At 29.8% G+C, this 12,133-nt stretch overlaps 1 protein-coding gene and 1 pseudogene across 2 annotated transcripts; one reads left to right on the top strand and one right to left on the bottom strand.

Annotated features, from left to right (window-relative positions):
- The first annotated feature begins 1,540 nt into the window (after positions 1-1,540).
- On the top strand, positions 1,541-5,718 carry LOC104788850 (UPF0725 protein At2g20620-like; annotated as a pseudogene). The gene is made up of 7 exons (XR_015558219.1): positions 1,541-1,807; positions 1,927-2,040; positions 2,112-2,287; positions 2,374-2,480; positions 2,577-2,660; positions 2,757-3,034; positions 5,645-5,718. The product of XR_015558219.1 is annotated as a UPF0725 protein At2g20620-like (transcript).
- Positions 5,719-7,714: 1,996 nt separating this feature from the next.
- On the bottom strand, positions 7,715-10,411 carry LOC104785382 (inactive receptor-like serine/threonine-protein kinase At2g40270). The gene is made up of 6 exons (XM_087451992.1): positions 9,801-10,411; positions 9,589-9,661; positions 9,023-9,447; positions 8,754-8,944; positions 8,531-8,663; positions 7,715-8,434 (listed from the first exon to the last, which is right to left on the bottom strand). The coding sequence occupies exons 1-6, from the start codon at positions 9,877-9,879 to the stop codon at positions 7,842-7,844; spliced, it is 1,494 nt and encodes a 497-aa protein (XP_087308118.1). The 5' UTR covers positions 9,880-10,411; the 3' UTR covers positions 7,715-7,841.
- Positions 10,412-12,133: the final 1,722 nt, after the last annotated feature.

Below are 12,133 nucleotides of genomic sequence, written 5' to 3'. Positions count from 1 at the left end.
GACAACCCATGAGCAATTATATACGACCCAACAACAAATACCAAATGATAAGTAATATCAATCACGGTGTTGACAAAAAAAAAATAATATTAATTACGGTATTGATTTTACTAAGTTAATTAGTTATGATTAATCCGTTGAAATTGACCACGATGCTAATCATTCAACCATTCTCCTTGACACATATGATGATGATACGAATCAAGCAAATTCGAAGCGTGGACCAAAGTTTTCGTGTTTTATGTCTCAAAAAAAATTTCAATTAATTCGGAACTTAGACTCTTATGAATAGTATATAGGGATTTGTTTCAAATAAAGATCTGAGATTGAAGAAACTATACGGTACTGTACAGTAGAGAGAAATTCAAGCAATATATGTCATGAAATTTTGTTTCAAATAATGTGTATATTTTAAATTAAACGATATGTAAACGAAAAAAATATTTTAATGGGAAAGAGTAAGTTAGGAGAGAGCTGAGAGGAATAGAATAATAATGAGATTTGTACGTATTATGCATGGGTTTGCATGCATAGTCACTGCAGCTAAGTAATCAATCAGTATGGCCCAACAGTTTAGGTATTGAAACCACAATTGCATATTATATTATTCATAGTCATTTTAATATATCGTTTTTTGGTATGACATTATTATATAACCATGAGGACAAAAGTCGTGTTCCCAAATTTTTAATAATAGAAACGAATAAAATTTTTGGACCAGGGCAACTTCGTGGAATGTAGGTTGCTTGTCGAATTAAAAAATTGGGAATTTCAGTTTCATATGTGATGCTCTTGAAACTAATTTATTTTTATTTTTGGGGGAATTCAGTGATGACACATACGAAAAATGTATTCAATCGAACAATGACTGTGGAATAGTTTTAGTTTTTTTTGGGTAAGTTTGTAACGATTTTGTGTGAATTTTAATAATTATCTCCACAAATATCATCTAAAAGTCCTCTTTTAAAATATAGCAAGTAAAATGTATTCTTCTAAAATATTTAAAAAATCGTACTAATCTAAACTCGATCTTATATAACAGGTTTATTAACGATCTTATCTACCACAAATATGCACTGTCTGCTTTATATGTATTGGCATGTTGGGTTATCAATGAGGTATTGAGGTGTGTCGAGTGTACGTACACCATTACAAATTTACAATACACTTCGATCCTAATAGAAATATATATGACTGTTGTGTTCCATTGTGTGTGCAGTGGAAACAATAGTTGTATATTTTGGTTATTCATCGAATAATCACATCCGCGGATGCTAAATACGGCGACGATAAATTCGATCACCCATGTGGGCCAATTGGGCTTTTCTCTTCCCAAATTATGTTTGGGTTCAAGTTGAATTCTCTTTTTGTTAGTGATTGAATCTTTATTAAATTGTTTTTTGGGGGTTAAAAAAGAAATTGGGGTCTATTTACATTAAAACTAAAAGTTAAGGGGCGAAAAGATAAATAAATACAATTGGGAATAGAGAAGGCCAAACCCTTGTCGTGTCCGTTCAACAAAAGTCTCTGGAGATCAAATCCGGCGAACTGTGAGAACAACTCCGGTGAAGTAGATTGTTCACTTTGGACGTAGAAGAAGACTGTTCAGTTCAGAGAGATCGGAAAGATGTATGATGTGATGTTGGATGAGGCGAACTTGTGGCATCACGAACAGGATGAACCTCCTCTCCGTAAGCGGAAGATCGAAGAAGCTCCTCCACCGTCACCTGTAGAAGACGTTTATTTCTCCGACGAAGAAGATCCTGAGGAACAAGAAAAGTATCGTCTTCAAGTTGTTGAGTCTTGTGTAATTTTATCTTTCTCTTTATACTCGATCCCTTTTCTTCTTTGGGTGTGGTTTCTTGAAATCGTGCTTTGCAAGTTTTGTCCTTTTCGTAATCCAAATTTTTGATTTTGTAATTTTAGGGATTTGATGTTGATTACTGCAACCATACGTATAATGGGATAATGCCGGGTGGATGTAGTCCCTATGACAAACTCTTTGCAAAGGCTGGACTCCATTGTTACAATCTTGAAAAGGTTACTCTCTTGATGGAGAAGCACTTGTGATCGATTGATAGATGCTTACCTCATTGCTTCTAACCTTGTAGGGAAAGAAGTTAGAATTCAAGAGTCTAGTCAAATTCTTATTCAACTTCTGAGGTGATGGATCCTATCAACAACTCAATTCACACTTTCCAAACATTAGTCACGGATGCAGGGTATAATAACAAAGCCCGTTTGATACTCGTGACAAAAATATGCAGGATCAAGCCTCAAGTGCCAGGTAAAACATATCGATCGAGATAGTGTATAACCAAGGCAATACTGTTTCTTTTTAGTTATTGGCTAAATCTTTTGAAAATGTTTTAGGCATGGGAGATGCCACTGTCTTTTGGGACTTGGATGCTATAGATGACTTCTATAAAGGTGAGATGCCAGATTGGCCACCGAATGATGATAAGTTACAGTTCTATGAGGTGAGGTGTTTAGTTTTTGACTCATCTTCTTCACTATATAAATGTGATCTGTTTTCAACTAATAAGTTTTTGATGATTAATTAAAAAAAAATGCAGGTGAATGAATTAGAGTTGCGAGACAATGAATGGCTTCATCTATACGCCGAAGTTGCATTGTTCTCCGAGTGGGCCGATGACCTGGTGAGGATATAATTAAAAAAAAGCTTAGATATGTTAGTGAGTGAGCGTAATGACACTTTCTTTTCTCAACAATTTATTTTTGTTGTGTTTGTGCAGAGTGCTTACATGCCATTTGAGATGAAGAAAGTAGTGGTACAAACGAGAGAAGATGTAGAGTCGAGTATGAAGCTCATGTCGAGAAATGCAATCTTCTATATGAGTTTCAATATTCGTGGAGGTCGCGAGTGCAGAGGCATTGTAAGAAGAACAAGTGATGGAAGAACAGGACATATGTGCCTTGAAGCTAGATGCTGGATCGACAAGTAAAGCTAATAATGACACCAGTAATCTGATATTTTGTGGTCTTTTTTTATGTATTGATCTATGTTTAAATGGTATCTATCTATGGCTGAAGTTGCTAGCAAGCAACTATTTTAAAAAGCTATATTTAAGATGTGATTTTCACGTTTATCAACTCTCTTATGTTAGACAAAAAAAAAAAAGAAACTACAATACGGTTACAAGTTTTATATTCATGAGTACAATTTAAGAGTGTACTCAAAGTCTAGGCAGAAATTGGTTCACTTTACAAATCCTATTAAACATAAGATGTGATAGATCCGATTAACAACTCACTTCATACTTTCCAAGTTATAGATGCAGAGAAGATGAACAAAGCGTGTTTTATACTCATAACAAAATATGTAGAATCAAATCTAAATTAAAATTGTGTGAAAAGAGAGCTCATTTGTTATTTTTCCATGTCTCCTAAAATATATTGTACAATTGACTTGTGTTAGGAGTCAATTAACACCAACAACAAAGACTACACATATTCAATTATTTCTCTTACATCCCTCCTACATCACCAAACTACAAATGTAAAAATGGGGAAAAAATTACCATATACTTTTTATTCTCATATATTTTTTTTGTCAACCATATACTTACTTTTAAAGGTGTAGTCTCTTGTTATTCACATAGTCAAAGTTGAGATCTACATAAATATTAAGCAAAAACTTATCAGACAGATCAAAAGGGAAAAAAAAAAACCATTATTTTCCAAGTGAGAAGAAGTAAAACAATAATCAATGCCGACCTTTGGCATATTATAACCGTACAAGCAATTGCATAGATGCTTTTATTAAATAGTATGATTTTTAATAAAAAAAATTATTGGTATGCTTTGTACATTTGGTACTTTTTCATTATAATACAAACATTTCTTTAATTTGTGTGTTCTCATGTATTTTAAGTTATTTCAACATGTATTCTTTTGTGAAATTACAATGTTTTAGAGGTTTATAAGTAATTTAAACAAAAAAAGGCTTACAACTGTTAGTTTATCTTAAGTTAATTTTATAGTTTTACCTTTTAGATGTATATAGAACCAACATTACATAGATGAACAAGGTATAAGTTGTTTACTATTCATAAACACTAGAATCATGTGACTCCAAAAATTTCTTCATTTAAGCATCAAAAGTGGCAGAAAACGTTTTTGTTCTTCTAACTCTTAAGGAAATTTGAAACTATGAATATGTTGTAGAATTTCATAATGTCTTACGCTATAAATTATACCATCTAGGTATCAACACTCATCTTACTTCTAAATCTCCAAACTTACTAAATATAGAAACTACATAAGCAATTTTTTACCTATCTACCATCACAATTAATTATTTCTTTCAAAATGTTGTATTTTTATTGGATTTTTTTCTTAGCAAAATCGTTGCATAAGATTGATGAAAGAAATGCTTTCATCTAGAATACAAATATGATAAGTTGCAAGCTTTTTCCTGATATGCAAACTAATTCATCATATACATGTTGATAAATTTACTCAACTTGAAGAGAACATCAATTTTGTTTAACCAAATTTAGTAGAGATAACTAGAACGACATTTAGAAATCAAAGAAATGCTTTCATCTCGAAGACAAATATAATTTCTACAAGATTTCTTGTAGACATATATAAAACCAAAATAACATAAATGAAAAAGCTAAGTTGCTTACTAGCCAGAAGCCATTAGAATCGTGTGATTTAATTTCTCTGCTCTCCAAAAATCTCTCCCTTATACCTCCAAAGTGGGACAAAATGTTTATGTCTTCTTACTCTAGAGGACACTTGAGTCTTGATACTGTATATAAAGAGATTTATGTTAGATACATTTATCGTTGTTCTCCCTTGTAACTACCTAAAATTACATGAGATTATTGGTTTGACAAAGAAAAAGAAAAAAGATGCATTTATCAAAATTTGTGTTTTCCCTCCCCTCAAATTCAAATACCATATCCATGTGACACTTAGAGACTATTATTGGATATGTGATTTCTAAATCCATATAGAATTGTAAATTATGGAAATCAAAACATATGGATTTTGAAATAACATGTTTCATCCTTGGATTTGAATAATTATATTTTACACTTTCAAATCCATTCAAATCCATTTCAACATAATGTGAATTTTGAAATCTAAAACCAAATCATTAAATGAATAACATGAGATTTTAACAAGTATTTGTAAATCATGGATCAATAACACAAAATTTTGATATGTATTTTAACATCAATGATCGAATAACACATGATTTTTGTTTGGATTTCCCAATGCATTAAAATCATTGAACTAATAACCCCACCTTATATTCTTGATGTATTTGACAATTTACGTATTCTCTACCATTTTCGTACAAATCAAAGACATCTAGAAGACATATATAATTTCTACAAGATTTATTTTTCCGATTTGCACACTAATTCATCATATACATGTCAATAGATTTTTTACTTTTAAACTCACATCTTCAAAATATTTACAGTGTTATTATTCGTGAGGGCTCTCTCTTACACAATGGAGGATAAAACCTCCAGCTCTCCATCAAAGAGGTGACAGTTTCGGCGTAGTATACTCAATCTTTTTATTTATTGCCTTATCAGAAAAACTATGGATTACACTTGATGGCTGCTTCTCCAATGGACCGTTGGATTAATGGTAATAGTAATTGTGCACCCAACTTTTTACCTTACAAAATTTTCAGGGTGTAATTATGGAAAATTTATGTTAGATGCATTTATCGTCGTTCTCCCTTGTAACTACTTAAAATTAAATGAGACTAGATATTAGTCCACGCAACGTGTGGTTGTATGGATAATAGTTTTTATTATATTCCTGAATTTTTATAAAAAAATATTTTGTTCTTTTCTGTTAACAATAACATAATCAAATATTAGATTTGTTCTTAAGATTGTATTATAATAAAATTGTATCAAACAAAGTTACCAAAAAAAATTAGTATCGATGTATTAAAAACATTATGTATATTCTTCCTCATTTCAAAGTTTTTAAAAAATATAAATAGAAGATATAAGTCTATAACTATAAATATAGCTAACAAAAACAAAAAAATATGAATATTTAACTAAAGAAATTTTATCTTGAAAGTTAAATAAATTAGTGGGAGAATGAAATTTATAATAATTATTGTGTAGTAGTTACATTTGAGTTAAATGTAGAATTACACATGACATTAAATGTGAGTTAATTAGAAATAAATTTTTAATTTGTTTTTTTTTAAATATAAAAGGAATACCAAGTGGCCCAATGAAATTTTAAACTTACACATCATTTGGTTTTTTGTTGATATAAACTCATACATAAAATTTCAAATTCATATTATTTTTTTAATTGACAAATGTAAATTAGTTTTCTTATAACATCATATGAACTTCAATTTAAAGTTTTTTTTTCAAAATCCCAAGGAAAACTTATATTTTTGGTTTCTTTTTTTAATTTTCACTCATCAATTTAAATTATAGCGCTAGATTTCATACTAATGGTTTTATCTTTAGAGGATTTAATTAGATGATCTATTTTTAAAATTATATTATTTTCTATATTTTACTCCATTTAAATTTGAGTGCTAGAAGAGAATAGAGAATTAGACATGATTTTTTTCAACCTCGTGATCTTGTGGGGTGAATATAGTAGAAGAATATTTAAAAATAATTACTTATAAGATGATAATCTAAAATAGACAGTGGAGATAAACCTTTTAGAACATAAAAAATAATGTAATATAGAGAGAATGAAAGAATAATAGAAAAAGAGAATAAGAATAGAAGTGATGTAAAATTATATTTAGAAAAATATGAGTTACAATTCTAATTTATTATGTGTTTTAATTATATTCTTTTATATATTTTTCTCCATTTAAATTCTGAGTGCTATAAGAGAATAGAGAATTAGACATGGATCTTTTCAACCTCTTGACCTTGTGGAGTAAATAGTAAAAAAGTATAAAAAATGATTACTTATAAGCTGATAATCTAAAATAAAAAATGGAGACAACCCTTGTAAAACATCAAAAACAATGTAATATATATATATATATATATATATATCTTACAAACTCCAAAAATCTTTTACAATAATATTTGAATTGATTTTTAACACATACAACAACAACAACAAACAACAACAACATCAACACAAAACAAAACAAAAAAAGATTTGAGATATAGTTGAAGAGGATGAGAGAATGAGAGAATGAAAGAATGAAAGAGTGAGTATTTATAGGAATAGAAGTGATGTAAAATTATATTTAGAAAAATAGGAGTTATGATTCTAATTTATCATGTGTTTTAATACAATTTAGTGGAGGAATATAGTTAGTACTTAGGGGTTACAATTCTAATTTATTATGTGTTTTAATAAAATTGAGTGGAGAAATATAATTAATGCATAATTTATACAATTTCAGTTTTATATCAAAGTGTGAGGTAATTGTTATGTTTAAATATATTTTATTTGTGATTTAAAATAAATAACTTTTTTTAATTGCATTGCCAAATTGACCGATAAGGAGAGAGTGAAACCTTACTTTTATATATATATGATTATTGGTTTGACAAAGAAAAAAATGCATTTATCAAAATTTGTGTGTTTCCCTCCCCTCAAATTCAAACACCATGTCCACCATGTGCACACACTTATACTCTTGATGTATTTGGCAATTTACGTAATCTCTACCATTTTCATACAAATCAGAGACATCTAGAAGACATATATAAGTTCTAAAAGACATTTTTTTTTCTCCAATTTGCACACTAATTCATCATATACATGTCAATAGATTTAGTTTTAGACTCGCATCTTCAAAATATATACAGATTTTATTATTGGTGAAGGGCTCTCTCTTAGGCAGCGGAGGACAAGACCTCCAACTCTGCCCACCAAAGAGGTGAAAGTTTCGGCCTAGCATCGTTAGGTGATATTCCAGTGATCTCTCGTAACCATCCTGTGACTTCACCCATTGTAGGCCTCTCTTTCGGGTCGGTTCTGAGGCATGATTTGATCACTTCACCTATGTTCTCAATCTTGTCATCATAAGATTCCAGTGTTGGATCTACCATCTTGGCTAGTAGAGTCTCTCCTCTCAAGAAATCAACCAGCCCGGTATCTACCGAGTCAAGTTTGTTAACGGATTCCGGGAGTTTCCCGGTTATTATTTCGAATAACAGTAAACCGAAGCTGTAAACGTTGTCTTGAGGATTCAAGACTGAGATGCCTGTGTCTATGATAGTGTTGTTGATGCTAGTCTCTGTCTCGGATGTACCGAAACTGAAATCGGATACTTTGACAGCATAATCTTCTGCCAGCTGAAGAGATGATGAGACGAGGTTGGTGTGAGCTATAGGTGGATTGAGTTGGTGCATATGGTCAAGGCAATATGCAGTTCCCATTGCTATTCTTAACCTCATTCCCCAGTCCAAGTGTTCTGACTCTTTACCTGTAACAAGAAAAACAATTTGCTTCTCCATTTAGAACACAAAGAAAACAAAGCCAACATGAGAAGAAGACAATGTAGTTTTTGACAAGTACTCACAGTGTAAATGCTCAGAGAGTGATCCGTTTGGAGCATATTCAAAGATCAAGATCCTAGTGAAAGGCTCCTTTTCCTCACAGTAACCAAGCAGGTTTACAAAGTTCTTGTGGTTGATCTTCGATAACATTTCAATCTGAAATCATGAAACAGAACACGTTAAGTCCCACTATATATAGTTGTTGTAACAAAAATCTAAAAATGGGGAAAGAAAATTAAAACATACCTTGTTCCTAAAGTGAACTTCTGTATTGTTCTTCCAGTCTTTAGCGGATGTAGTATCAAATGAAGCAACAGCTATCTCCACTCCACTTGATAGTGTTCCTTTGAACAATTTCCCAACTGAGCAAGATCCAATGACATTACTAAAATCTTCACATGCAGCTTCAATCTCAGATCTTTTGAGTACAGGGACACCTAAGGATCAAAAATCACACACTGATAACTAAACCAAAAGGATACAAATTTGGCTGAAAGATGAAGAAAGAAACTTACCAGTTACAAAAACTCTCTGAAGTTGTCCACTAAGACCTGTACGCCAAGGATTCACAGTTTCCCCAGCCTTACGTCTGTAAAAGTAGACACCAGTAGCTACAAGGAGAAGTAAACCAGCACCACCTACTACGCAGCCAACCACTAGAGGAACAACCACTGAAGAAGAATCAGAGTTTCTTCTCTTAGAGGGAGCAACTGACACAGATGGTGAAGGTAAAACATCTTTTGTAGATAATGAACTCTTTTGTGGCTCTGGAACTGTTGAAGAATGTTTTGGAGAAGGGGTTGGTGATGATGATGGTGGTGTGCTAGTTTCAGCTGCAATAGCACCACTGTTTTTGTTGTTTTTTCTAGAAGGCAAATCATTGTATGTGAATGGTTTACGGATACGGACAAGTGTTTTCCTGTGGAATCCAACAGCTTTCCTAAACAAAAGGTAGAAAAAATAAATTAACACATTGCTCTAAGCATAGCAAGCTACATATGAACTAAGAAACATCTTCTTAGTGTAGATCTCTACCAACGCAGCCACTACAAATCTCAGGGAAACTGAAGCTGTGACTTACAAGTTATAGGAATCTCCATCTGACCATAGATCTTTCTTTAAACTGTCTTCACTTTTCTGAACATCTACTACACCTGAGAGAACACAAAGCGAAACAGAGGATTTGAGAAAAAAAAAAAAGGTTGTAGCTTTTGTTCTCTCTAGCTGTAGCAACCCAAACAAGCATAAAAACGAGTAATTGAAAAAAAAAAAAAAAAAAAAAAAAGTCAATACCTTGGTCAATGAGAGAACAACAAGAACCGAAGAAGCTGAGAAGGATCACAGAAGACACAAAAGAACGCATTTTGAACATTAATCTCGAATGAATCGAGAAGATAACAATATTAGCTGCAAGAGTTGAGAGCAGAGGATGGTATAATGAAATTGAAAACGAGTTTGGATCTAATCAGAGAAAACAAAAAGAGAAAGAGAGACTTGTGACTTGTGAGTTTCTTGCTTGTCTGATGAGAGCAGAGAGGAGTTTGAGTTTTTTTATACAAGAAACCGTGTTTTGCCCGATTAAGGAAAACTTAAACTAAAGGAATTTAATAGGTTTTTTTTGGTCAACAAGAATTAAAAAAGATTGTGCTTATTTTTATTTTATAGACAGTCAATTTGTTTCCTTATTGTATTTTTCGTGAAAATTAAACTATTCGAGAAATTGTTTTATTTTTTCAAAGATTCCTATTATTATTGTCACAACCAAGTCTAGTCTACCACGTTCGAACCATGCTTGACTTGGACGTATTCCAAAGTCCTAACCATTGCAAGGAAACTAACATCGGCAGTTTCCCTACTGACTAAAAGACGATTATTATTTTGTAATACATCATGTCCTGATTATTTGTTAAGTTTTTGGGCTTTAATATATATATAACTAGGAGATATCCCATGATTTAAAGTACAGATTAATATTTCCCCCAAAAATTATGATATGATAATAATAATTATTGTTATATTTGTTTAAAGAGTTATTTTGTTTGAAACAATATTTATTTTAAATATTACAATTGTTTGATAAATCTACATAGATTTTTTAAAATACTAATTATTTTAAAATATTATACTATTTTAATTTGTTTAATGTATATTACCAGTTTATTTGGTAAAATATTTTAAAATATTAATTATTATATTCTAATTGTTAATAAATAAATTTTAGTAGTTTATTAACCACATAAATTTAGATTTGCCAACTCGCTGATGTGAAACATACATTTTTTTCTTCATAGATTGAGTAATATATATTCTTTTAAAAAAATTCAAATCACAACATATACAGAAAAAAATCCACATATTTATTTGTCTTATATATTATATGATAATTCAAAACAATTTGTAAATAAAATAAAAGCAAGATGATAAGAGAATCATAATTTAAAATCTTCACAAAATCTTTCAATTATTAAAATAATAATTTGGGTATTTAGATGTAAAATATTACTTTTTTAAATTCTGATTGGTTTACAATTTTTTATATTAATTAAATGATAATTATTTGCATAAAATGTTCACATATTTATTTGTCATATGTATCATATGATAATTCAAAACAATTTGTAAATGAGATAAAAGAAAGATGATAGGAGAATCATAATTTAAAATCTTAACAAAATCTTCCAATTATTAAAATAATAATTTGGGTATCTAGATATAAAATCTTACTTTTTAAAATTCTGATTGGTCTACAATTTTTAAAAATTAATTAATAATTTTCATCCATAATTAATTAGAGAGATAAAATATTTTTTTAGAGATTAATAATTATTTTAAAAGTTTTATTAGTCTAATATTAAATTATTATTTTACCCTTGATGAAAAATTAAACATTTAACTTAAGACCAGTGGCATGACGATGTAATCTATATTAACATTTTTTAAGTACATTTTGTGTTATATCCTTTTAGTTTTGCTTATTTAATTTTTTATTTACAACATTAACCTTTCAAAAAATTTAAAAATTAACATTGCACAGAAACTCAATTACTAAAACTTCTTAAATTGACCAATATTTGTTACGTTTATTGCCATAAAATCTTAACAATATCTATACATTTTGCGTTTTCCAAAAATAACTCTAACCATTAAAGTTTTAACCCATAAAATCTCCAAAACTATCTTTAAAGATGCTATAATCTTTCAAATTTAAATGATATAACCAATTTTCAAAGTATTTCTCTATATCATATATTCGTATAACTATTTAAAGTGCACCAATACAAAATAACAATTATTTTAAGAGTTCACCGATCAAATGTTTAAACCGGTTAGAATTGAAATTAGTCCAATCTATGATTAGTTAAATAGAAATATTAATATCATTTCATACTTCTAACTGGTTAGTTCAACTCAATAAACAACAATAATTTTTTTTACTAAATTATATATGTTTTATGGGTTAAATCTAGAACGATCAAAAGTTTAATCATATAACTTTAATACTCAATAAAAACCGTAAAAAAATAACATTTATATATATATATATATAACACCAAAATACCTAATAATATAATTGAAATACTAAATTATAAATTATAAAAATTTAATATGAATAGATATATATATTT

Source organism: Camelina sativa, chromosome 5 (genome assembly GCF_030686135.1).
Source record: "Camelina sativa cultivar CO46 ecotype springtype chromosome 5, ASM3068613v1".
Classification (NCBI taxonomy): domain Eukaryota; kingdom Viridiplantae; phylum Streptophyta; class Magnoliopsida; order Brassicales; family Brassicaceae; genus Camelina; species Camelina sativa.
Note: the sequence above shows the minus strand (reverse complement) of the source record. Positions and strands in the feature narration are given on the sequence as shown.

Coding starts and splice junctions, on each gene's coding strand:
- LOC104785382 (XM_087451992.1), bottom strand. CDS start 9,879: ATGTTCAAAATGCGTTCTTTTGTGTCTTCTGTGATCCTTCTCAGCTTC. Junction 9,662..9,800: donor TTGTTCTCTCATTGACCAAG/GTATTGACTTTT, acceptor GTGTTCTCTCAG/GTGTAGTAGATGTTCAGAAA. Junction 8,664..8,753: donor AAGTTCACTTTAGGAACAAG/GTATGTTTTAAT, acceptor TCATGATTTCAG/ATTGAAATGTTATCGAAGAT.